Genomic DNA, 26,887 nt, shown 5'->3' with positions numbered 1-26,887 from the left:
GATACAAAAATTACAAAGATATGAAACACGAGCAATTTACCAGCAAATAAACCTGTGTTTGTTTCAGGCGATGAATGGTGATCGAGCTCTCGATAAAGATCCAATCTTGCCTGTAGTGCTTAAACGCAACCACCAGTTCAGGGATCAGTACGTAATTGATACAGATAAGTTTTATTTATTTATTTATTTATTTTTTTGGTTGCACCAACATGACTCACGCTCCCGTTCTCTGGTACTTGGGATCCTTAACAACCCTCGAGAGCTTCAGAGAAAATGGTGCCGCTGTGTTTACGACCCGTCTCACTGAATTCTGGAGCCTGGGGAAACTTGTGCGTGTGAATACATCTCTTGTTATTATAATGCTGACTGGGTGAGTCGTTACAATTTAGTGGAGTTAGGCCTACTGCTCGACAGCTACACGCGACCGGAACAGATCATCATAGGGGACTTCGTACAGGTATTGTGCTCGGGTTACACTCAGTACGGGCACTGGAAGTCGGTCACAACTCGGTTGGGTAGCAGTCGGGGTTCAGCAAGTCACTGTGGTACTCCACAGCGCTGGCTATCTCCGTGGACTCTGATGCGAGCTTGTGTTTCGGCGAAAGATTCAGAACACTTTAGACGAGGACTGGGAAAACAACTGCTGGCATGGAAGAGAACTGGACGAGCGCCTTGAACATGACTACTTGGGACGGAAATACGTCGACTGTTCCCGAGGACTCGAACTGTTCATTCCGAGTGCCAGGCGCAAGAGAGATGTTCCTCTGTAAGTATGCATGAACGAGGATACACGTCTGATGCCCTCAAAGTAAACCTGAGATTTTCAATAGCCACAATGGTATCGGATCCTGGCCTGATGTTGCTCCCCACTGTCACCACAAACATGGCTCTCATCGAGTAGGCACTTTAGCGAACGATATATGTGCCAGCTTTAGTCCCCATCTACAATTTAAGGCCTGGTTTTCACTGTCCGAAGATAGCTTTATAAAATCACGAGCTTGCCCTTTTAGGCCCAAATTGCATTCAAAAAGGGTTCTTGTGCTCGGGCACGGATTAAACCGTTATCCTGCTCTTATAACAGCGCCCCGCTGCCGTGAAAGTTTGTTAGAAATAGCTCACATTCGCCCAACGAAGTTCTGTTATATTTACCTTTAATTAAGGCAGAGAATCGTCGAACCATACAAAAGCTAAACTAACAACAATGGGAGGTTAAAAATAAATATACATGTGAACGAAACTCACAGAGAAGGACTGCACGCCTTTAAATGACCCTTGAATTACCGTCGCTCAAAGGGAAGTGCGCAGTTAATGTTCATTCAGTAGATTGCTTAAAGGACGGAGCACATGCAAAGTGTTTGCACATACATGTACTCTACGGCAATTGCATAGCATTACGTGTGTGTGCGGTTCCTGTCGTAAGAACTTCGGTAAATACAGCGGTCACCCCTGCTTCATTTATGACCAAAGATCACTGAGCGTCGGGTCCCTGTACAATTGAAAGGTTTTCCATTGAAAAGAATGATACAGCGCAGTCTCTAAAGGGAACTTGCATCTTTTATATGCACATGATTACAAAGAGCGATTTATAAACATTTTGTCCAATCATGCGATCGAAGTTCTACATTATGGGTGCACCGAAAAACGTTCAGATGCCTGGACAAAATTGACAACGCAATTTTACCCTGAGTTCCATACTCCTGAAAGTATGCCTGATATATGCTTGATGTACACTGATAGAAGTTATATTCCAAATAACTATTCATAGATGCTTCAAAGGAACGTTTACGATTTGGACTTTACGCTCGTTATTGTGAAGTCAGGTTTCTTTTTTTTCGCAAAAAAGAGCTTTGCAGACATAAAAATTTCCCCTTTTGAATATTTTTGTCAAGTTTGTTTCATCCCATAATTCTATGTTAATATTTGTAGATCAAGTTAACCGGAAAAAACATAATATAGGTGGTTTTGATTTGAATTAGACGACACACTTCACGTTCTCAGCTGCTACATGTAAACACGGTATCCTGGCTCAATGTCCAGCGATAGTAGATAACGAGACTCGCCACAAAAAGAAATGTTATTTTTAAGTCTTCTTATTGGTTTGACCTGTTTGTTTGGCTTTGAATATCTACTTATGAAAATATTAATTTTGGTGAGATTATTAATCAACTTCAGGAAGGAGCTAATGAGACTGTGTGTTTGGCAGGCATATTCTTTGCTGTCATAAGGGCAAATTGTCAAGGTGGATTTCCCAAAATGCCAAATGTAGAAGCCGATTTTCTAAGGACCGATAACCGAGTACCCTGGGACTGTTTGTCTGTCACCCTGGGACTGTACTTTCAATGCAACTTCGGTCATGTCGTTTTTAAAGTCAGAGAGTCTTTATTAAATCAGTCTTATTCAATTAAATTTAATGGATCGCAATAATTTTAAGTATTCCATCTGATTCTAATCACTGTTTCTGTTTGTGGTACAGCGTGTTTTTTATCAGTTAATAATGTCACTGTTAATAACTTCTAATATGAACAAATTTAACCTTCTGTACCAGTGCACACGTCGGAACCCTGGTCTATGGCTATGCTCATCGTCGTGTCCACCTTGAGTTTCCTGACAGGCGTCCTTTACGTGGAGATGGCGTGCAGTGTGGTGCGCACCATGAAGTACGGCACACAGCGAGGCTACACCCTATTCATCCTGGGGCTGGCGCCGGTGAGATCACACTGCGACGCCATATGGCTAAATCCGGCAAAATTGGTTTAGTAACTTTCTTGCTGATGGTAGAAAACAAGACCAACCTACCGAGATGGCCGGTGGGCCGTAATTGACTCACAGGCAGAAACCTTCTGACCTATGACACAACCGACCAATCCCAGCAGACAATTTCGTATCGATGTACTTTTACTGAATGACCTTTGGGACCGGCCTAAATAAGCAAATTAACCAACTTTCAGAAGGAGCGAATAGAAGATCGGGACCTTCGGCCCAATTTTGATTCGGGCCTGATTTGGCTTGATTTTGGTCAGTATTATACGGTCCAAATGTGTACATCGCTTCATCATTTCTTAACAAACCTGATCATTGTAAATGTATCTCTTTTTGATATGTAGGTCTTTAGCCTGACATCATTGACTGGTATCTACATACCTAAAGCGACCCTCGTAGGTGTTTGGGCATCCAGTGTGTAAGTTTATTTTGACTTCACACCTGAACATTTATGTCTCAACAAAGGCCTGAATAATTATTGCGTAATATTTTGCAAGGAGGTGCGTGTCGGTAGAACGTCAGAGGGCGAGGCAGGCAGGACGAGAGATTCAAAGTGAACAAACTTCAAAGTACACATTTGCACAATGTACTGCAAAGGTTACCAAACTACCACCTTTATTTTCGCCCAGTTATCTCTCAGTCTCGCTCTACATCTTCCTGATGCTGGTATTCACGTACTTCGGAGGGCCGGATGAGATGGTAGCTAAGTTGGCCACAACCACGATCAGTCTGGCGCAGCCACCCCTGGCTTGCTGCTGTCCTTGTTGCTGCCGCAAGATTAGGCTGACGAGGTGAGTAGAAAGTAACCCCCCCCCGGGACTAGTTCTCCGTCAATTAGATTATTGCCTAAAAACACAAGTTTTCTCCACTGACAACAAAACGGTGTTTTGAAAATGTAGGGTAAGTCTTTATGCTACTCTAGACAACCGGACTATGGTTGGTTGATTCAACTAAATACTTAACCGTTTTCGGAGGACTTGCCCAAGATGAGCAGTATACGAAAAACTCAACTTCTTGAGCAGCAATAACAGTGCCTTTTAAGATATTTTAAGGAGTGTAGACAAACAAGAGGAAGTCAGACGCAACAAAAAACAAATGAGGAAGAGAAAGGGCCATAATCATGTACAAATTTTTTAAATGGTGTAATGTTTTTTTTAACAGCTGATTTGCTCGAGATGCAGAGTGTGATTCTGAGGTGTTCTTGTCAGAGGTCTATCAAGCATTTCCCCAAGTTCCCAAAATATAAAAAAGTGCACAACCGCGTTGAGTTCACGTCTTATCTCTGTGAAAGCTCTGTGAATAATTTCAAACAACGAAACATGAACGTTGACACGCCCAGTACACCCATATCGACCGCAATAAAAGACATTTTGTGATGTTGCTTTGACACGCAGTACCAACTTGCATCGTTTGCGGGGGGCGGTGCTTCAGATGGCCGTGGTGTATCCCTTGACGTACTTCATTACCGCCATACTGTGGGCGGACGGTCTCTACGATCCCTCAAAGGTGAGATAAATTTCCCATTGAAGACGTAGCGATGTTACAGTTTCCTTATTTAGTGATCCTGGAGTATCTTTGCCAAAGACAGCCTTAGTTGAGTTGACTCTTTGAGCAGGGTATTTCGTGTCACGAAATAAGCTGTGTTCTGTGGTAGACTTGCCGGCGGAGATTAGAAGAGGCGAGGACTCTCAGCATGAGAGCCAAACGCATCCCTGGCACTTAAGTATTAAATGTGAATATAGTGCACTATCTAGAAAATTAGCCCGAAATTTCCCTCCACATAATACTTAATGGCGATCTGGGAGGCTGCACGCAGCACATTCTGTCACGAAGACACTTAATGTGCACGTGTATCCATGTACAGTCAGCGACTTGTAAGATTCAATTTCGTAATCATTGTCTAAAAGTTAGTTCTCAAAAACATTTTAATCCGCTTCCTCTCCTGGTTTCGCTTCTATTCATTTCCCCCTTCTTTTTGGTAATTAATATTTTGGTGGCGGGGGATTGGGGACCAAAACAAATTCAGACTTATCCTTTCCTTATTTCTGTAGGTGGACCCCACATCTGCCTATCTGTACCTGTCAGTCACCATGTTGGCATCAACGCTGACCGCCATGTATGCGTTGACCATCATAAACGTAGCGGCCGATGCCAGCCTAGCCGCCATGTATGGAACATTCCGTCTCCGGTTCTCCCTGCTCCAGTTCTTCATGATCGTTCCCAGTATCCAGGGGCTGGTTATCACCATCATCTCCCAGGTGGTGAGGTTCCCCTGCAGTGGCGTCCTGGCGCCGAGTATTAGAGCCAGCCGTAAGTAAGGGGCTTAAATGCCTTCTGCGTTGAATGTCTGCGTCCATACTTGGCCTTGACCTGGGTTCCTTGGCAGTGTCTGAAAGTCTTGCCTGGGGCCCGTTGTAACAGACGCCAATTCTGGCAATAGATTTTACCGCAGCCAAGGGCGGAATTGATAAAGAACACTTTGACTACATCCGAATCTGTTGTCTAAGCTATGTCTACGTCTTCGCTTCATTGAATATATGAAGTCGTAGGGGCAGAAGCTCGTTTCAGAAACGACACAAGGTTTTAGAGCTGCTCGACAAGCTTTGGTCGAACTCGCGCGTGTCGACGATGACATGCATTTTCTATGTGACTGCCAGGACTGAGTGAGCCAAGGTTGGTTGCATCACTGGCTCTTAACAGCCCAGACATCCTCCACCGCGAGAGGCTGTCCTAGGGGAATCTCCAGGCTATCTCCCTTAAAAGACATTCATTGTACAAACTCATGGCAATATCCAGTGTTCAATATAACATAACATGCAATATTAGCTGTAATAATCTCCGAGAATAACCAGTACGCAATATCAAACTAGATTTACTGTCATCATCTTGACTGAAAACCGCACTTCATAAATAGAGAAATGTTCTCATTTCAGTTCTGTGTCGTAGACCAATGTTCCTTAATCCAAAATGCCCAATTTTTATGCCGCTTTGCAAACTCCATCCCTTTCTGCAGTGTTGTACAACATGCTGGTTGTTATCGAGATGTTCCTTCTGCTCGTCATTGGCCGATGCAAGTCGCTCTTCAACGATTACCATCGGCCGCTGCTGCTAGGCCCCAACCAAGACGCCTCGCTCAGCAGGGCCCAGACACGGCACCGCTACGCCGGTATTCCAGACGCGACCTCGCCGATGCTAGACGCGGAGGGCAACAAGCCCGCCTTTCCCACGCACCTCCTGGACGTCGAGAAAGGCCAGGGAATGGTCGTGTTGAACGGTAACCAGACGCCTTTTTCAAATGGGCCTCGCAAGGAAATCCAAACTGATGTTTGAAGAGACACATAGTGGAACATTTTATTCAACATTCTTTTTGATGCTTTATTTTTGGCGATCACGAAAATGTTCGCAGTGAGCAAAGTGATTCTTTCAAGTGCACATGGAACGTGTTTCAGCTATGCATGTGGGATGTAGCGCGTATCAAGATTTTCCGACAGAGATGCGGGTTCGTATTGAGGTACTTAAGATGTATGTGCCTTTGCAACGTGAAGATTACCCTTCGGCGTAGAGACATTCCTGGAAGATATTTGTAGCAAAACGTGCCTCATTGTTTTGTATTTAATTGGTGTTACGTATCAAAGTATATTATTGTTTTTGTCATTGATCATTTTATCACTTACTTTACACAGCGAAATAGCTTGCCCTAGTAAATGCTAACTCAAAATGTTAGTCGACACTTAGCCGATAAGAGCCACTTCACGCCTCCGTCTCGGCCGCGCAAAGGCCGAATTTAGTGAGCCTTTTCCATACATCACCCTTTTCAAATATCTGCTGAGGTTATCCCAATCGGACAAAATGGTTCGCAACTTAACTCGAGCCACACTGATGTCCAGATGGACATTTTACCATTTACTGGCGTCTAGTAGGCAACGCTGACATGCTTTGCAAGAACGCAGCCGTTAACAGTCAAACTCAGAACATCTGGCGCGCAAAAATGTGCCTCGATGAAAATGTACTATTTTTGTTGTCTGATGTTTTGGGGTTCTGAATCAAGAAGGTACTAAACACCCTCGACCAAATACTTGTAAATACAACCTGAGGCTACGATTTTAATTGTATTTATAAATATACATGTAACTCAGTTAAGACAAACTTCAATGTCATAGTTTTCTTACATGCAGTAGTTTTTAATCGGAAGTAGGATACCACACAAACAATGCTTGGCCACTAGCTTTGTCTTAATACCTGCACAAATCGAAAACACTGATTACAGGATGCTGATTTTATACAATACTGACAGTATTACTGCATCAGTACTTGAGGCTGATTACTAGACTTAATTAACCACACTCTCATGACACTTTGTGACCGACTCTATCGAACACAGGCCAAAGTACAAATGCAAGTACAAATGCTGCACTGCCAAATGTGTGGTTCCTTGTATTAATGCATGCTTGTACAATTCATATTTTTTGTAAGCAAATGGTTCACTTTAGACGCAACATGTTCATGTACCCACAGTCTGTTTTCTGTTTGTATTTTGAAAATAAAGTATACGGTGCTTTTATAAGGGAAAGTTCTGCCCCCTAAAAATTCTTCCTTAATAAAAAATATTGCCCTGGGTAGGAATTCAATATTGAAGGAATTCTCAGGTATCTTAACTCGTCAAGGTGATCATGAGTTTTCGTTTTCTCTTCTTGTTCTTGTCCTTCATCTTGGCCGTGGCATCGCCAAAGAGTTGCACCTCTTTCTGGGACTCCAGTTCCTGCTGGAGAAACTGCAGACCGGCCAGGTTGAACCCAATCCGATCCTATCGACAGGCGGAACACAGATTGCCGTCAGAAAAAAAAAACAGTATCCGACGGTGACACTTTATTCACTATTCAAATGGGAAACTTTAAGGACCCAGCCAAATTTGGGGTGAAACCAACCCCATGGGTCTTACGAGGAGGGAATGACAGCAAACAAGCCAACGGGGGGCGTGTGGAACGTTCAAACTGCAACACAAGTGTTCCATTGCAAAATTTCGGTCTGCTTTGTGCATAGAGCATTCTGGGATAGTGTTCCAACAGAAATGCTGTTTTCCCAGTGGAAGGGTCACCTGTTCTGGAATGAGAACAAGGCGTTCCATGTGACCATTCCGAGTTATGAGATTCTCCCTAATTTCACATACTTTGACAATACAAACTATCAGAAAGAGACCCGACATGTAGCTCAGGTCATATCTAATATGAGGTTTTTAACAATACGGCCACGACCACTGTCGGCATGTGCCCACCTACATAGGTAAAGACTCAGACTTAGCACTACATGTTTCTATGGTAACCCTTCAAGTCAAATTATGCCGTGCCTCTGCAACCCCACCACATTTCAGTGCTTTTCCCCCTTAAATGGCTTCCCCCCTGCAGAAAGCAATCACCACTGCTCGCCCTCCGGGGGGGGGGGTAATGCTTTCCCCCTATCTCTGACCACGACTTACTCTCATCTGGTGCACCTGTTGCAGTGAGGTGGTGCGTAATCTGTCGATGATTGGTAGCAGCGACTGGCTGGATGTGATCTGACCATGGTGAACCCTGCCAGAACAATAAACGGAATGAATAACCCTCCTGTGTGATTGTATATGCCACACAGAGCTGTCCTCTTAGACAAACTTAATCCGGCGACATATGATGTGTCTACATAGAGTAACCAAGGGAGGATGGGGGTCAATAAGGACAATTCCCCCCCCCCCAAGAAAAAATGTCGTCCCGAAATATAAGCCGAGCTCAATCCTTTGTTTATGAGAGAATGTTAATTTTATGCCTTTTTATTTACCTCCCTTCCAAAAGTATGTCAAAAGCCCTCATTATAGCCCGATTCTCCCAGAAAGGTCATAGAGTCACATGACAACAATGCCAAATCCCCCCCCCAAAAAAAAACAAACAAACAAACAAACTTGGCCCTCTCCCCACAAAAAAATCTTGTGCTGAAGCTGTAGAAGTGGATTGAAATTTTCGGTGACTTTCCCTTTCTAAAAAGTAGGAAAGTTAGCCCTAACAGTCCTCAACCCTCCCAAAGGATTGAAGATCAAACAGGACTGATCACTACAAAAATTGTTGCCATGGGAGAATCTACACAATTTACTAGAAGTTTTAGACATGTTCCAGTTGTGAGATGTAAGAGATACGAAGGAGCATGATAAAAAAAGGTTGAGAATAAGTAATGTGGATCACGTCAAATCACATATGCAACGTGGAAATCAACTCATTGAGATCTTGAAATGCTTCAAAGCTATTGCCTCAGGCATCCTGACGTTTTGGCCCTAACAAACATTTCTTACCACATTTTCCGAAAATAGTAGTTTTGTCAGGAAATAGTGCCACATTCATAAGAGAGGGCAGGGCAGGGGAATGCACGTTATAATATCTTTCAAAAAAACTTGGCCAGAATTTCGTCTGAATGACTCTTAAAGTAAAGCTCTCACCTCAGAAGAAAGAGCAGACACCTGCAGGCTAGCTCCACCTGCCATCCTGAGCTGATGAAGGTCTCAAGCAGAGGCAGAAGCTCCAGCACATAGCTGAATGGTATCACCAACAGTGACTCCTCCAGTTCACTGGAACGAAAGTTTCTGACAGATTGATCGTCAGTCTGGTTTCTAAACCTGTCTCTGTCTCTTCCCCCGTTAGCTGTGTTGACACCTCTTGAACTATCCAGTTTTTTGTGATTTACTATATCCCATCTTAGATACTGCATTTTTACTGGCACAGAACTGCCACACAACAATTACATATAAATCACCAAAACACGATGGGAAAGGTACGCAGTGCAGAGTGTTCCAAAAGATTGTCAAGGAGGGGCCTCTCTTTTAAAAGTAAAAACAAACTTTGTATTTGAATGACAATGGACAATTTTACACAACCCTAAATACATTTGCTTTGGAGCAATACGTCATAACAAACACTAAAGAATGGAAAATTAACCGCAGAATAATGTACATGTATACACAAGATGTCGGCTGTGACATTGGAAAGTGACCTGCACAGTACAGAGTCTATTAAATGTAAAGTTGCAGTAGCAACCTGTAGGCGAATGCTTTGTTGAGCTTCTGTGATTCTCAGAACCAGTTGACTCAATGTTTGAACAGCGTCCTCTGTAGAAATATAGACAGAACACAGCTACAATTAACTGAACGTCCTCCAACAACAATTCTGACAGTCTTCCTTGGGGCCGCCCCATACTGCTTACATACCTGGACTTGACTTTCTTGATAACTTCAAGCACGTATCTTGTGGGCTGTAGATAAAAACCCCGTTATTAATGAACACCCTTGTTGAAATCAATGTTTTTTTGTTGAAACTCATAACACGTAAACTGCTTCACTTCAGTATGAACAGGTGAATTTTCTACTGAGTTTTTCACCATCAATAAGGTTGGTCGCAATTGTTTCTCTGTCATGAAGGCAACACATTAATTCCTTCAAGGTAAATTTGATTGTAAAGATGAACAGCGAAATTGACAGGAGCGGGATTTGAACCTGCGACCTTTGAAACACTGTACCGGTGCTCTACCAACTGAGCTATCCAGCCCTACATTGGTGGCTCTTCCCATTTGTCAATATCTTTGTTGGGGGGTGCTAGTTAGAATCCATGAAACCTGAACCACCATATAACCAGGGGTCATGCCCTAAATACACGATGCAACCTGGGAAATGGTGAACTGGGATCACTCGGGGGCAATATGGCTTTTTTGAACACAAATCATGAAACAAACTACATAGGGAAACTGACCAGGTGCTTACAAATGATTACAAAGATGAACAAAGAAAACTGACTCAAGCAGGATTTGAACCTATGACCTCTGGAATATCGTAATCGCTTTTGGAACTCACCGAGGTGTTGCCGTATGCTTGCAGAATGGGGTGCTTTGTGAAGGGGGGAATCTGTGAAGAAGGAACAATGCCATCAGTGTTGAATATGAAACGAAACACTGAATTTATGTAATCTCAGAGAATTCTTGAGTTTGTGTTCATTTGAAAAATTCTTTATCTCAGCAAAATGGTCCTTAGTCAGTAGAAAACATGCCCTCCGGTTTTTGTCTGTTTTCACCACGTCTGTTTTGCTGATAGTTTCTTATCCGTTACTGTATTTGGTTATGAAATCGAATAACCTGTTTCTTTATACACCTCCTTGCACTCTGAGCCTCTCTGTGAGTTTCTCCTTGTTTGAATACCCATTGCCTTTTCTACTTCAAAGACATCCCTTACCCTTTCACCCTACCAACTTGGACTTTCTTTATTCTTCTGGCTCCTGTTGGCAGTTTCTCATCCATGAATCTCTTGAGCACTTACCCCACAGCTTCCCCACCCTTTCTCTCCTCACCCTGTCTGTCACTGACCTCCTTCTTACTGGCCTTCTGTATCTCCTCGTGCTCCTTCTCCTTGGCTGTTTCCTCCTTGTACAGTTCCAGGGCCTCCATGATACGTTCGGCTGCCTTGACGGTCTCGGCAGTCTGTTTACCCGCTGATGCAAGCTCACTGTTTGCACTTTGACCTGGGAACTGCATGTAACCAAAGACAAATATCTATTAGTGACTAAGCACTGTCAATACATCGATATTATCGATATGGGTTTGACATCGATATCGCCGATGTTAGTTACTTGGTAATATCGACATATTGAAAATATCGGATTTTGGAGAAATATTGAAAATATCGAAACTTCAAAAACATCAATATTGAAAAATATATCGAAAAATATCGCAACTGAGGAACAAACTTTATTAAAAAAAAACCGCAATTACTACCGTAATTTTTTATAAGCCACGGCTTACGAGTGAAAAATGGCGACATTTGAAGAATAAATTCAGTCACCTATCTCAGCCTGAAAAAGGCAATAGCATGCGGTTACCGTACTACCTGCGCATGAGCACAGCACCTACACAGTGAAAGAGTTTCTAGTGTTTTGTTGACAGACAGGGCTTCCAGGCACTCTTTGGAGTTGTCGCCTTACCGCAGGCCGCTCTTCGTGGGCCATGGCCTCCTCTGCAGCTTGTTCTCTCTCCATCTCCCGCTCCTCCTCCAGGACCAAGGGCTCCTGGGTCCTCTCCCACAGACGCAGGGACTTGTCGTGTGACCCAGACACCTACCAATCAAAAGGTCACGACAACCATCGACAAGTTAGATGACTGCATGCCAGCGACTCATACTGCCAAACTGGACCAGTGATATCGGCTCACAGCGAAAAACAAGAGGTGGCATGCTTGTTTACACAGCAACAATTTCTGTTATTGGGAGGTCACTGCATGCACGCACAAGTTGTCTGCATTTGGCATAAGCCAAACTGAGCATATATGACCAATTTCTGTTGAAATGTACAGTTTGTGCATGAGTGCTTGGCACCAAGACGATATGATTCCCACCAGCCTATCTAATTTTTTCCAGTGAGTGGACGCTCAACTACCAGTGGATGCAAAGTAAAGTGAGTTTTGGCCATGTGGATGTTTCACTGGAACAGAGAACCTTTTTGTAGAGTCAGAACCCACAGATCTGTAATTTCTTTTTAAAAGCTTCCAAAACCATAAGTATGAAATGTGTTTTTCATTCAATTTCTGTCCGGCCTACGCTGCTGCAAGATAATGGCATCTGCACCAATGGGGGAAATCGTGAACAGCAAATTTGGACACCAATCCTTTTTTTTTTACTCCCATCACTTTAAGAAAGTTGGAATTCCCACTCTGAACAAGGGTCAGGCAGCTTCACAGCCCAAGTTTATATTTAATGATTTCACATAATCTTACCAGATAGTTTCCATTAGGGCTGACTGCTAGACACCACACTTCGGCATGATGGCCCTGAAACATGGAAAAAATTGAGTCTTTACTCCAGGTTTAATAGACGGCAGACTGAAGTATAAATACTTGATTTATTGGCTAACCCTAACCCCCATACTCTCCAAGAGACTTTCAAAGATTTTGCAGAATTGGGGGAAGGTAGATCCCAGTCAAGATTGATTTACATAGGATTTGATTGTTAATGAAAGGTAAAGTGCAAAACACGTTCCACGTTTTGTGGGCGTGAGAAACTTGAGATTAATGTCATTTTGCCACTAACTGACACCTCAGCACTTCCAATGTTGTAATGCAGCTTAAATACAATCCATCTGCTTGCTCAAGTAATATTATATGTTACATGGGATTGGTTATCCCACTTCTGCCACCAACTGATATGTGACTCACTTCTAACGTGGTGATATGCTCGAAGTGATCAGCATCCCACTGCTTGATCTTCTTGTCCTTGCCAGCGCTGAAGAACAGGTGGGTGTGGGGCACAAACTGCAGGCTCATGATGCTGTCGTCGTGGGCAAACATGGACTTGTGGCAATCTCCGAAGTCCAGCCCCCAGATTTTGACGTTGCGATCAGCCGAGCCAGTTACTATCAAAGTGCTGTCCTGTGCACAGAAGTTGATAAAAAGTTACCAAATACATAAGACTATTGCTGTCTGAAAGCATATCTTATCAGATTTTGGTCTTTAGATCATATTAAGGAACACGAACATCACAAATCCATCAGTAAACAATACATAAAAGTATACAAAACTGTTGACTTACTGATGATATGTCCATTGTTAACACGGGGAGCTTGTGTCCATACAATGACAAGAAAAACTGCAAGGAACATCGCAAGTAAAATCAAGTACAACTCACAAAGAAATGGTTACATTTTTTATACAGAGAAGTGAATCCAAAACTGACACAATGGACGTAAAACACACCGGAATGGCACTTTGGTTCTTGTCCAAAGCACAAAAATAAGGCTAGAGAGTCCTAAACATAACTAGACAATGCCTGAAATAAGCCCAAACATTTTAAATGACTAAGTCTAAACTCATGATTTTGCCTGAAAACTGACACCCTATCGAAATAAAAGATTGCTGCTGACAAGCAACTGAATACAGCTCAGCTTGGGAAATAATCCCTACAGTGTTTTAATGCATTTTGGAACATTACCACAAAAAAACTTTTTTGAGGAAAATATTAATGATCTGAAAACACATGAGTACATTTTGTTACCTTCAGCGTATCAGCAAAGAAGACCTTGACGGTGGAGTCTAGCAAGGCTGCAGCTATCAGCCTCTGATCTGGGGAATACTTGACGCACAGGACGTCATCTGACATCTGTAAGGTGCGTCGGTGGACCACGGTCAGTCGCTTACTGGCCTGCTGGGAGTCTGGATCCTTGACCAGTTCAAAATCCCAGAATTTGAGAGTCTTGTCTGCACTGCCTGTCACAAATCCTCGCTGTGTCAAGAAAAAAGGTTTAAAGTTCCAAAGCAAAGTCACTTTTCATTATGAACAGAAAAGGATAGTGATCTAAATGCAATACAAAATTGCCAATACCAATTCATCCATTTACAAGATCTTGCCGGCATTCCCTAATGTCGGATTATGACTCTACATCAACAATGACAAACTTTCTGAAACGCCAGGTTTGAACTGTGTCGTCAAACTTTTCTTTGCAGAAAACAGAGCACATGTGTAATACTGCAAGGCACCAGCCAATAGTCTGCCCTAAACTTTGCCTCACACAAGACTGTGAAGAGTTTTTAATGGCTTAGCACAGCCAACTCAACAGAGCATTACTTTGAAAGGTTTGCAAGTTGTGCGGCATTTCTGAGGGCGTACATTTCTGGGTAAAACTCTGTGTATTAGGTTACTGTAGAGGTTAACGTTTAGGTGGATTAACCACTTGCTGCTGGGGGGATTTTTCTTGAGCAAGACAAGATGCCAGGTCATTTTCAAGATTTTCCATTTTCAAAATTCTTCAAAACTTCATCACTCCATTTAATGGCCATTTATACCAAAATGAAGAATTCTTTGGGCACTACTCTAAAGCTGACAGGTAAAATTCATTGACTCCTGAATATTTTAGCCAGGCCTGCAGCCTTGGAAAGAGAGCCCAGATTGTGCGGTGTTATGTAAGATTCTTTTGTTCCCGAACCCGCACAGTGCACTGCTGACCTCTTTTTAACAGGGGCCAGATTAGCGTGCAGCGGTGCTGTGTGGCTCATTGCTGAGGTGGTGGAGAACTTTTGTCCCCGGTGGTAATCTGCTCGCTCTAAATGCCTCAAACCATGGTATACTGTTTCAAAACAAGGCTGGATTATCTCCACTATTGAGAGTGAAAAAATGTTGGTAATGCCCTGCAGCTCAGTCTTTTGTGCTGAGCACAGTCTTTTTTTAGGCCCAACTCTTTTGTCCCAGTTCTGGGCTCCCCGGCTCTGCCTATAAAGCCTATGTACCTGAAAGCGGGTCGCCCGGCAGCTAGTGGTCAACAAGATACAAGAAATTGGTGGACACATTCTGGAAACCGTACTACAATTCGGTTCAATGCCTAAAAAAGGTTTGGCCTTCAACGCAAACAGTGGCAAAGCTCACCTTATCTGGAGATGTAGCTATGGACCAGATAGCGCCCTCATGGGCCTCAACTCTCTCCAGTAATGCACCTGCTGCAATGTCAAACAACTCTAGGTGGCCAGTCTACACTTTCACAGGGACACAAAAGGCAAACAGAAAAAAAGTGCTTCTTCACGACACTGGATAATATGATCGCATGATTCTACCGACTAATTTCGGAAGACGCCATTACCACGGGTTGGCTAAACACTCAAACATGCTTTGAAACTAGAGGCACGCACACGTTCCGGAAATCGCAGCAGCCTCGTGATCAAAAAGGCATTTAACGTACATGTAAGTGTACTGGTACCAACTGAGCAGGACCACAGTGCTACCTGGTTGCTGGATAAGCCAATAGCTGTTCTTGTGTATAGTAATCCCCTCCAAGGTTGACAGCTACAAACCTTTGTTCCAATCAGAGAGTGCCTTTCGCTGATCACAAAAGCGGAGCAGAGAGCATAACCTGACTTCATGGACCGGATGCACTGTTGTGTTGCTCTAAAGAACAAGACAAAACCAGCCATAACTTGTGAAAAGCTATAAATGTTTCCAACTCACAACTCATAGCAAACAAGACACAAGCACATTTTAAAGTTAATGACAATACCAAGGTGTGCACAGAGAATGCAACAACCTGAACAGTAAATCAAGTATTGTACATATGTATCTTGAAATTCTAAACTTGTCTAGTTTTATCTCTACATCTCACTGGGTCCTGCAGATTCAACCCAGTATTGTGTTGAGCCAGATGAAAAGAAAGAGGATTCCACAACAAACCATCTATGCTCCAACTGCTATCAATAGAGCACGGCCTTAGTGAACCAAGAAAACCCACATCTGGATTTAGTACAGTAATCTAAGGGAGAATGAAGATATCAGTATACAACACTATGCAGGCTTGTAAGACTGTGTGTGGGGCAATGCCTGTTGGCAGTTTATGAACATACATACATGTTGCAAGATTGAATGTGGTCTTTCCTATCTCTAGGCGATTATGAATCTACTTACTGTACAGAACTAAGTTACACAAGTTACTCTATGGTGGTATATGAGCAGCGGATTTGCACCAGCATTTGCAATATTATCTATGAAGGTAATTTTCATAGGGTTTGTATAGTTTAATCGTACATGTAGGAAGGCCAGAAGGCTTTGTCTACCTGTTCCAGACTTTGACGGATTCTCCAGCGCCGGTCAGCACCGTAGTGTTGTCCGAGCTGAAGGCCACGGTCCTGACATCTGACCGGTGGCCCGGGAAGGTGACCATGCCTTGTTTCTCCGCCTCCCACTGCTGGCCCTCCATTGACGGGAAGATATAGGTCTCAAGAGAATTACTGTGCAGCTGCAGCACCAGTTTGAGGGACGCGGCGCTGTTTTCCAGGATGGTCGCGAAAGACCTAGGGTTGGTGGAAACAAAGTCAAAGGTCACAATACCATTTAAAGTGGCATCTTGGTGAAAAATGGTGAGTTGCATGCCGGTCATTCCACCAAGTTGAGGAATCTTCTGTATATCGTGGACATTTTTTCAGATAAGGCATAAGGGGGCTAAAGACCGCAGTAGAAATATTTCTCACTCTCACCGTATTTTGCTAGAAGCCTTTAGAACACAGCGATGTTGGATTTCATCTTTCAGCTCTAGCCTCTCTGGAATTTCCTTTTGGCTTTCTCCATCTGCTGCAGTCTCCCTGCAAATTATCATGAATTCCATTTCACCACCAACCTTCATAAGAGCCACATGGGGAGGGTTTGGCTGCTTCCTATCAGATCTTATTTCTTATTAATACATGGCAAGTTTTATACACTTGCAAAGTTTCAACCAAATTGAACACGCATTTTGAAATTACAAGCATTGGCATTTCACACTACCATCCATGATTCGATCCATTTTCTTTCATATGTATGTTCAATAAAAACCATGAGATTTTGCAGAATACTGCATTGGATTTACATTGGGCAAGAGTGGAACATCCAATACATAACTGGTGTCAAAATGTTCATGAGGCATGGCTCTATTAAATAGAAAAGCACAGTGGTGAATGTGATTTCAGGAAATTGAACATAACTGGTGTCAAAATGTTCATGAGGCATGGCTCTATTAAATAGAAAAGCACAGTGGTGAATGTGATTTCAGGAAATTGAACATAACTGGTGTCAAAATGTTCATGAGGCATGGCTCTATTAAATAGAAAAGCAGTGGTGAATGTGATTTCAGGAAGTTGAACATAACTGGTATCAAAATGTTCATGAGGCATGGCTCTATTAAATAGAAAAGCACAGTGGTGAATGTGATTTCAGGAAATTGAACATAACTGGTGTCAAACTGTTCATGAGGCATGGCTCTATTAAATAGAAAAGCACAGTGGTGAATGTGATTTCAGGAAATTGAACATAACTGGTATCAAAATGTTCATGAGGCATGGCTCTATTAAATAGAAAAGCACAGTGGTGAATGTGATTTCAGGAAATTGAACATAACTGGTGTCAAACTGTTCATGAGGCATGGCTCTATTAAATAGAAAAGCACAGTGGTGAATGTGATATCAGGAAATTGAACAGACTTTCCCCAAGCCTGGCTCGCTACAGTCACAAACACTTGGTCAAAGTGGTGGTTACACTTTTATTGCTTGACCACTCAGGGTGGTAGCAAAATGCTGGATGAAAAACCTCTTGGCACACAGTCAAATGGAGTTGTGTCTTAGTTTCAGCACTCCAGCGATGTTCTACTTCAAGCCTGTCCAGCTGTTCAGATGCCCAACCAACCTGCTTTTCTTTCTGGCTTTTCTCTGGCGCTTGCTAAGAAGTTTGTTCTTTTCTTCGGCGGACAAAACGAGGAAGACTTCCAACCAGCAATCAGCACCCTGCGGGAAAATGCAAAGGAACGTCTTAAAAACACCTCACTACTGGAAGATCATTTAACTGACTTTTAAGAAATACAATAAATGATGGCGTCAAAATTTATTTCTGCTGTTTGGTTCGAGGTCTGACAGCTGACAGGCAATCGTTGGTCAGCTTACATGACAACACAGCACTCTGCCTGTACCGTCAGTTGACAGTGACACGACTCGTTGACGACCTTTCCGCATGATGGATCCCACACCCTTGCAGCTGAGAATGCTCTATCAAAAGACAAACAGGAAGAGAAAACCACATTTAATGCATGTCTTACTACATTTCATCGAACATGACTCTTTGTATTGTTAATCCCACATTTTAGGCTTGATTCTATGTATGGATTTTTATGTTTTATGTACACGTGTGTATATCTTCAAGTCCATTGGGAAGTTGGAGGATTTAGGGGCCAATGCAATTCAACTTTTGTCCCCCTTGAAACCACCCCCCTTGTATTTCAATTAATCTTATGCCCAATCAAATATTTGCAATCTGAAAAGGTCTTTGGGTGCCTCTTTGGTTTTCATACTAATGCAAGTTTCCATATTTCATGAGTAAGACTGTAATGGAAAAAACAACCTTCCCGAGGATGTTAAAAGCATGGCATCCTACATCGCAGTAATCAATGATTGTTAAATGAATGGGCAAAATTACTGTTTCTTCTTCGTCTTCCTCTTCTTCGTCTTCACCGATGATAGAGGACAACTTCTGCTTCTTAGCTGGCTGTTCGGAACCGTCAGTGGTCTCCTACAAAATGAAATCCACGACGGGTCAACGGATTAAGTGACATTACAAAATGTTAGTATATTCAACGCATCTTAACAGAAGTCGCTTCGTCCGAGCTGAGCCACTTCAGCCTACATGTACCTCTCAACTGAATATATCTGTAAGAAATCATCACCCTTAAATAATCCTAAACTGTATTAATAGACAACCTGAGAACTTTCAGTATTTGAGGTTTGGATGTAGTGTCTGCTGTACTGGAACATTTTTTTAATTTACCATTGCATTGAATGTAAAGTTCACATGGTTTTAAAACACTATTTCCTCTGAAATGTAATTCGTAGCATTCTGATGTTTGAGTAAAATATAAACAGTGTATGTAACTACAACCTTCGGAAACTGAATCAGATTGTTTTGAAATGTAGAAATCGTACAATTCAAAGCATTTATACTCTTTTTTCTGAATTAATACATGTATTCATGTCTATGGTGAAATTCATGGAAATGAACTAACTCCAAAATTCCAAATCCAATGCTTGCAATTGTAAATGATTTTTTTTATGAAAGCAACACTGCAAAAAAATTAAATTGATTGAAAAATTTGTCAGGTCATGAGATTTCTATCTTTTAAAACCACTTTTTTTGGCACTTTTTGTACAAAGAGCAAGGCCCTCCCGAGATAACAAAATCCACCAGTGGATCTCCATTTTGTAAAGCACAGCAAAATGCATGTACATGTACTTACAGAGGGTTACACAACATTACCCTAATGGTTACAATGGTTACCTCCTCATCTTGAAATGTTATATCCCAGACTCTAAGCTCACTGTCTGCAGCCCCCGTCACCAGCCTCTGGTCGGCGCCAAGGAGAACAAAGTCCCAGACCTGTCAACAATGAAACACAATGTGGGTGAATGAGTGGGCTGGTGGAAGGTATATGTACCATGTGCTACAAGTGTATAATAAGGGTACAGCATTGTGGTGGAGTGGTCATCAGCTAGGGCTGAGTCAATTCAAATAATTCACTTTTTGATCGAATATCAGCAGATTGTTGATGAACAAACCACATGTAAAATCAGTTGCAATAACGCACACCAGCATTGTATTCAAGTCCCTGCATGTCCCTGTAAGTCTGTTACAAATCCATCGGAAGTCATTCAGTCTTAAGCCAATTCACAAGCTGTTCAAATGAACTGTGACAAAAGCAGTCTTTTGTCATTGTTCACCCTGTTACTTACTTGTACATGTAGGACTGCCCCTGTCAAGGGATTTGTGACTGGACTTGTGAAAGGACTTGTGATGGACTCAAATGCAACACTGATGCGCACAATTGTTCCATAGCTTCTTACATCTAGGAGTATCTCCAGCCACGATTTAGCAAGATTTAACAGATGAACAAGACTTCTTGCCCTGTTGAAAATTTCTATTCCTTTTCAATTGTTTAATGAATAATTTACTTTTTAAATCGATGTAAGATTTCTGACGCTTTTCATTTGAAATTGCTTGAAACAACCCTCCATAGTACAATTTGTCTTATTTTAAACAAAAGAACATTTCCCTTGTTTTTCACAAATTTTGCATCCGAATGTTCAAATTTGAAAAATAATATTCATATATTTGACAATCGATCGAATATTCAGTTATTCAGCTCAGCCCTATCATCAGCTGTTATTTGTTAATTAGCTTGGTCTGATTTTCACTGGACTACCAGTCCAGTGTCTCAAAAGTGCACTGGACAGAAACCAGTTTTTACAAGACTGAAACAGCACAAGATCATAAACAACAGCTATGCAGTTACCAGTCACTTTTGTATTACGTTAGATGAATTTAAGAATGATGTCTATCCAAGCACACCCTCTCACATGATGACCAAATAACATCAACACTAGACGTGCACGGGTGTTGCTAAAAAGGTCCATTTTGTTCTGTGAATGGGGGGGGCGGTGTTTCTAGTGTTCTTCTGCAGAAACACGCTGGCCAGAAAACATTAGGTCCAGCATAATTTAATGGACGCTGTCCAGCAATCTAGTGTGAAATTTGAACCCCTATGAGCCCTGAGCTGGTCCAAGAGCATAAAGAGAGGGTGCAATTTCCCTGGCAACGGAGGCTCCTTTGGTTGGAACAGCACTTCACTGGTCCACAGACTACGAAATGATGCATGCGTTACTGTTGCGTCGCTACCAGAAGAATGAAAACTCACGATCAACACAGCTCTTTTCAACCAATGCAGGGGTGCTTCTGCTCAAGGCGGATTGGGAAACCAAACAGTTGGGAAGTCAAACAGTTAATTTTTAGGTAGTTCATGGACTGATGGATCTCTTTCTGAAAATATCCAGGCCACACTGCATGTCCCAGTCATAAGCATCATACTTACAAGCATGTCAAGACTTTGGTAGGGGCGTGGTTAAACCTCAGCTGCCACAGGGCTTGATTGATCCGTCAACTGATTGATCAGTTGGATGCTACGCTGATCAGCCAGCTACTTACTTAGTATGTGGGTCTGTGCAACTTAATTTACTAATGTTCTACCCATTTAGCATTGACAATTCAATCCTTATTGTCAATACAATATGGAGGTTGACTTCTCGAAGCAATTAAACTGGATCTGAGTCAGTGACCTTAAGTATTAAGTAGTGCTTGTGTATGTAGTCAGACTTCTCATTTCAGACAAGGGCATTAACCCACAATGAACTTACCTCAGTCCTGTGACCAACCAGAGTCTTGAAGCAGTGCTGCGTGTCAATGTCCCAGAATTTGACAAAAGTGTCTTTGGAACTGAAGGGAAAAATTCAGAAACGCATTGGTATCATGTGGTTTTCAACCCAAACTTGAGGCATCTAGGAGTGAGAGTCCAGAAATGTTTTTGTGAAAGGCTTGTTACCCTAATCTGCCTGGATCCTTCAAAATCTTCAGTGGGGTTCAGGAAGATTTTTGGGGGGAGCGGGTTAGTGTAGCGGTTCTTTCCTCGCTTTGCACCATTGAGGCCCGGGCTCGAGTCCCAGCTTGGCCCAGGCTTTAAGTGCATTTGGTTTCCAGTCCATACTCGCTCTCGCAGGTTTTCTCCGGGTACTCCGGTTTCCTCCTGCCTCTAAAACTGGACCTTCTTCCTAACTCCGTAATGTGATGCTGATTAATAAAGTGTATGAATAAACATACAATTATTGGAGTAAATAGCCTGAGTTGCTGAAAGTGCCATTAAAACAAAACAACAGGAGGAAGATTTTTGAGCAGTATGGGTGTATCTTTCACCTTGACATACATGCCCCTAAAATGCCCAAGTATAAGGACGGTTCTGTTGGTTTCCTGCAAGGCTGAAGATTGTCAATGATTCAGGAGGGTTTCTTGCGAATGTGAAGGGAGTTATGGGGCTCACTGGCCTTAAGCCAACAATAAACCGTTTGATTGACTGATTTTACGAGTGACCGATGAACTGACAAAATGGTTGGTTGGGAAGTCATACCTTGTAATCAGGATGTTGTGTTCTCTCATGAACCGGCACTGAGTGACCACACCCTTGTGACCTTTTAGCCTGTAGAGACCACTCTCGTTAACCACATCCCAAACTATCACATCCGTGTCCTACATAGCAAGAGAGAAAAAAATGAACAAAACAAAAGCAAAACAATAAAAAATAACTTGGACAAACTACAGCTCCGCCCAACAAGGATCAAACCTTAGCCTGAAGTCTGAAATAAACTTTACCCCTTTGGAAAAAAATTCAACTGCATTCAGTTCATGAATTTGACACCTGCAGTACCTGCAGATTTTAGTTTAAAAAAGCATGATTGAAAATGTAATATTGTGGTAACGAACTTGGAAAAATTCTAACTGTTTGGAGTCATTCAGTGCAAGCTTTGTGAAGGCTACATATGTAACTGTACATCACTGCCATGTATTTTCTGTACTTAAATGTCTGTGGGAATGAATTACTTCACCAGTTCACAGATCTTGCAGTGACGGAGAACACAAATGCATTAACAGCTTAGAAATGTAGGGCTGAGTTAGATCATTTAATTGATTATTCAAACGTTTGAACCCAAATTCCATCATACGCAACTACAAGTATTGGGGTGGGTGGTAGATTTTTGATCAGCCAAGCCTCCAGAGGAGGAATTTTACTGACACGTAAAATAACACATTCTAATCATTACAATAACTTGGGATGGGTTGGTGACCAGTAGAAGCATGACATTCTGTGTTTGAATTAGGATTTCAGAAGGCAATTTTGGTCACAGAGAAACTGAGCTTTCACTGTGCTGCACCTACACCTGTACGTACATAGACATTTGTACATGTTCAATTACTCAACCTGAGAAATGAACATTAGAAGGCTTGGTAATCAATCAAATACATGTATTTGCATAGATTTGGTACAGGCCTAATAAAATTAGGTCTTTTTATTCTCACTTTGGAGCCTGAAGCCAGTCGGAGGCCCCTTTCGTCAAAGCTCAGTGCTGTGACGGCCGACTTGTGACCGCTGAATGTGACAGTCACCTCACCCGTGATGAGGCTGAAGAGCTTGACCGCGCCGTCTGCGTAGCCAACAGCCAGGCTCTGGCCCTGAGGACTCTGAGCCAACACTGAAACTTCTGATTTGTCTCCATGGAGGACAAGCATCTGTAAGAAAATAAACGTAGTCCCATCATGAAAGACTGCATGCAATATCCCTCCAGTCTAGGGTATATGAAGTCTTCAACCATCTAAATCTTGGAAGATTGGATGTCTTCGAAAATGAATGAAACCATGGCCATTTGTTATGAAGAAAACGCTTTTGACGAAGATGAGTTTGCCTACTGCCCAAACTCTGTCTTCTTCTAATGACCGAAAAATATCCTAAAGACAATGTTGTGAGATCTCAGTGAATCTGTGGCATTAGCTGATTAGTGGGGGTAGATGGGTATTTACTCACCCCTAGTATTTTGCAAAACGTGCCTTTTTCCCACGTAGGCCTACATGCATGTGTCCCTATTACACAAGTATCCTTTACTAACACCATGCACACTTCAGAAATGTTTGTCCCCCAACGGTAGGGCTGAGTCAATTCGAATAATTCACTATTCAAATATTTGACCTTCGATTCGATCGAACATCCAAATATTCGGTCGTACTGACTGGCAGGTTGTTGATGAACAAACCATATATGCAATTAACACACACAATTGTACATTATGATCAATATAATACATGTAAATGTAGCTTCTCACATCTTGGAACATCTCCAGCCATGATTGATCAAGATTTAAGAGATGAATAAGACTTCTTACCCTGTTGAAAATTTCTATTCCTTTTAAATTGTTTCATAAATAATTTACTTTTTAAATCATTGTAAGATTTCTGATGCTTTCATTTGAATCTGCTTGAAACAAGCCTCCATAGTGCAATTTTTCTCAAAAAAATTTTCTCTTCCTTTTCAGGAATTTTGCATTTGAATATCAAAATTTGAAAAATACTATTTGAATATTCAACAATCGATTACATATTCGGTTATACCAAATGGCTTTTCAATTTTACTATTAAGTAAGGTTAGGTGATGGGCGAAAACAATCTTGAGTGCCCTTTACCCCCCATAAATGACATTATAATGCCACTTGATCTTGTCAAATATTTAAAGTGTATTGCTATGTGCTTCACACTCCAAACTTGCCTTTTCAGCTCTGCGTAAATCCCAAACGAAGACATGCTCACAGGCTGCGGCGGCTGCATACTTCCCCTGGGTTCCGCGGAGTTCCACAAACAACACGTTAGCCTTGTGGGTGCCCACGATGCCAAACATGGCACTGGAGGCATAGCGGAGGTACTGCTTGGTCAGCCCCATTCTGCAACAGCAAAATATGGCAAGCTATGATAAAAATTCCATTTCTCCTAAATGGTCCATCCGCATTTAAATGCTTTGAAGAAATTGGGAAGAAAAAATAAGCCTTTTGCAATTAACTTTGACTCAAATCTGGTACACTGAGTTCTTTAAATTCACGTGAACACAACTTGAATTCTCCTTACTAAAACCACTGTTGCTATACCTTGTGATTCAGGGCAAGTTTTTGCTTAGTTACACAAGAGACGTCTTGCAACAATACACTGTTCTCAATGGATAAGAAGGGTACAAAGGAACCAGTCCCTTCCAGAGATGGTGGTTGTTATAAATGCAAAAGCTTGCCCCAAATCATGAGGTATAGCAACAGTGTTTAGTCTGGGGAATTCAAATCGTTATGTTTATGTGCACTCAGATAACTCAGTGCACCAGATTTTATTTTGCAAATGGCTTATTGGGACCTTCGTGCACTTAGTCACCTGTACAGATCAGTAACTTTTACCAGTTCCCAATTTCACGAGGCTACGGTCCAACACTAACTTAACCCCAACCTTCCCCAACCACACAGAATTAAACAGCAGTAAAGTGTTTAATTCTGTGGGGATGGTCTGGTAGGCCCAGACAGCTGGGTTTAGCATTGGGTTTGGCATACCTCAGAAAACAAAGTCCAACAGCCTCTGTGCACATAGTCCCATATAGGTGTTTAACTTTGTGTGAATGGGGAAGGTTAGGGCCAGCAAAATTTGGGGGGTTATGGTCAAAACAATGATATTAGGTTGTAATATTTCTAATGATACTGAATGCCACAGTAGCCTACTGGATAATTATTGCACTTACATGTACATGTAACAACAAATTACAGACCAACAAGGTTATACGTGTAGGTTGACCTCTACAGGTTTATACATGTAAAGACCAACCTACATGTAAGTGCAGAGTGTGATTGTGAGTTTAGGAACAGGTCTTTTCGTTGCACATCTTTCTTTTTGAATGCTTTTCTTCTGCAGGATATTTCTCAATATTTTTTTTGTCACTGTACTTTTTTGTCTCTGAGTTTGCGTTTTTTACCATGGAGAAATAAGATGACAGAGCAGTTTAAATGTTGCAGAACTTAATACAACCCACAGTTAGGCAACACATGTAGGCCTACATGCCCATACTGTATATCTTGCAAGCATCAACAAACTTTACGATAAAAATTGCAAAAAACATTCTTTTAAGATTTAGACACAAATTAGTGTCATGTTATCTTTTATTACACTCTCGACGTTGGTGAATAAAAAGTCTTTAAAAACTGTAATTCTACAATTTTAATCTTGAGCTTTCAAAACAACTGACAACGGCAAGCAACAAAACCAGAAGAAAGATGAGACAAAAATCGGATCTAAATGGTCCAGACATCACTCTTTCAAACAAATTTATCTGCATGAAGTCAATCTGAAAATCCCGCTGGCCCTTGGTTTTCATGGATTGCCCCAAACTTGCATTTCAGAGGCCTGTACCAGTTTTACTTAGGTCTAGCATGTCTAGGGGTTTACCTTTCTTACGTAACGTTATTTGCGTTGTGGTTCGGTGACCGAATACATGTTGTACACATAAAACTGATACATGTACATGTATCACTGCATTCTGCTGCTGATTTTGGTCTCCCCTTCGGCGACCTCTGTTAGTTCTTCTTGGACATATTGGTCGTGCATGTTGGAATCAGCATGCCGGCCCTAGACTAACGTTAGTCAGTCGGTAGTCCTGATGCTGATGGTTACAGGTTAGTGAAGACATGATCATACTTGTCATAACAACATGAACAATCTGATTTAGGCCTATTTAATAATAATGACTCGGCTTAGCCCTAGGTTTCCTCTCAAAAAATAAAAAGTAAATTTTAAAAAAGGTTTTCAGCCTAGACTACCTATTTCTAATAAAATCACATAGAAATCGAAAAACAAAGCCACATTTTCTAACCAAACAATAATTAACCACTGACCATGCTGACTTACAATGGTTTTGTACACGTTCAGACGTTGGGCCGGGCTTACTAAGTTTCTCCTCAAAGTCTTCAATATTTCCAGCACGTGTCATGAAGGATTTACATGTTGCATTTACGTAGTGTAACGACATTCCTTGTTCACAAAAACTACATGTACAGTACGCTACCTTGCGTATCCACTGTGTTCTCTTTACAAGGCAGAACGATCACACGATCACGTACACAGAAACTGGTACCCAAAGTGGTTCTACCATTAGGACAATACGGCAAAAGTCTGGAAACTAGTTCGGCACGTGGC

At 41.9% G+C, this 26,887-nt stretch overlaps 2 protein-coding genes across 3 annotated transcripts; one reads left to right on the top strand and one right to left on the bottom strand.

The window, feature by feature from the left end:
- The first annotated feature begins 203 nt into the window (after window positions 1-203).
- LOC110984638 (organic solute transporter subunit alpha-like) lies at window positions 204-7,388 on the top strand. Its single transcript, XM_022245006.2, has 7 exons — window positions 204-766; window positions 2,546-2,706; window positions 3,105-3,178; window positions 3,390-3,551; window positions 4,155-4,266; window positions 4,812-5,070; window positions 5,774-7,388. Exons 1-7 carry the CDS (start codon window positions 649-651, stop codon window positions 6,088-6,090), a joined length of 1,203 nt encoding a protein of 400 aa, XP_022100698.2. The 5' UTR covers window positions 204-648; the 3' UTR covers window positions 6,091-7,388.
- On the bottom strand, window positions 6,908-26,803 carry wdr3 (WD repeat domain 3). 2 transcript variants are annotated; one of them, XM_022244984.2, is made up of 24 exons: window positions 26,600-26,802; window positions 24,438-24,609; window positions 23,201-23,410; window positions 22,254-22,372; window positions 21,490-21,568; window positions 19,580-19,678; window positions 18,725-18,817; window positions 18,196-18,297; window positions 17,942-18,039; window positions 16,762-16,866; window positions 16,342-16,578; window positions 15,589-15,682; window positions 15,167-15,268; window positions 13,802-14,029; window positions 13,340-13,396; window positions 12,967-13,179; window positions 12,529-12,582; window positions 11,742-11,873; window positions 11,128-11,289; window positions 10,622-10,672; window positions 9,983-10,026; window positions 9,218-9,346; window positions 8,234-8,327; window positions 6,908-7,564 (listed from the first exon to the last, which is right to left on the bottom strand). In XM_022244984.2, the coding sequence occupies exons 2-24, from the start codon at window positions 24,606-24,608 to the stop codon at window positions 7,412-7,414; spliced, it is 2,826 nt and encodes a 941-aa protein (XP_022100676.2). In that variant the 5' UTR covers window position 24,609; window positions 26,600-26,802; the 3' UTR covers window positions 6,908-7,411. The 2 variants fall into 2 exon arrangements, with proteins under 2 accessions (XP_022100676.2, XP_087002466.1); XM_087146340.1 differs by lacking the exons at window positions 6,908-7,564; window positions 8,234-8,327; window positions 9,218-9,346 and adding an exon at window positions 9,492-9,883 and having other exon boundaries at window positions 26,600-26,803.
- Between the last annotated feature and the right edge of the window lie 84 nt (window positions 26,804-26,887).

The sequence above is a fragment of the Acanthaster planci genome, linkage group LG15 (assembly GCF_054643075.1).
Source record: "Acanthaster planci isolate LZ-2023a linkage group LG15, COTS_SCS, whole genome shotgun sequence".
Taxonomy (NCBI): Eukaryota; Metazoa; Echinodermata; class Asteroidea; order Valvatida; family Acanthasteridae; genus Acanthaster; species Acanthaster planci.
This window is presented reverse-complemented; position numbering and strand designations above follow the sequence as displayed.

Coding starts and splice junctions, on each gene's coding strand:
- wdr3 (XM_022244984.2), bottom strand. CDS start 24,608: ATGGGGCTGACCAAGCAGTACCTCCGCTATGCCTCCAGTGCCATGTTT. Junction 15,269..15,588: donor ACTCTCTGATTGGAACAAAG/GTTTGTAGCTGT, acceptor GTGAAAGTGTAG/ACTGGCCACCTAGAGTTGTT. Junction 13,397..13,801: donor TCTTTGCTGATACGCTGAAG/GTAACAAAATGT, acceptor TGTTCCTTGCAG/TTTTTCTTGTCATTGTATGG.
- LOC110984638 (XM_022245006.2), top strand. CDS start 649: ATGGAAGAGAACTGGACGAGCGCCTTGAACATGACTACTTGGGACGGA. Junction 767..2,545: donor CGCAAGAGAGATGTTCCTCT/GTAAGTATGCAT, acceptor CTTCTGTACCAG/TGCACACGTCGGAACCCTGG. Junction 2,707..3,104: donor TCATCCTGGGGCTGGCGCCG/GTGAGATCACAC, acceptor TTTGATATGTAG/GTCTTTAGCCTGACATCATT.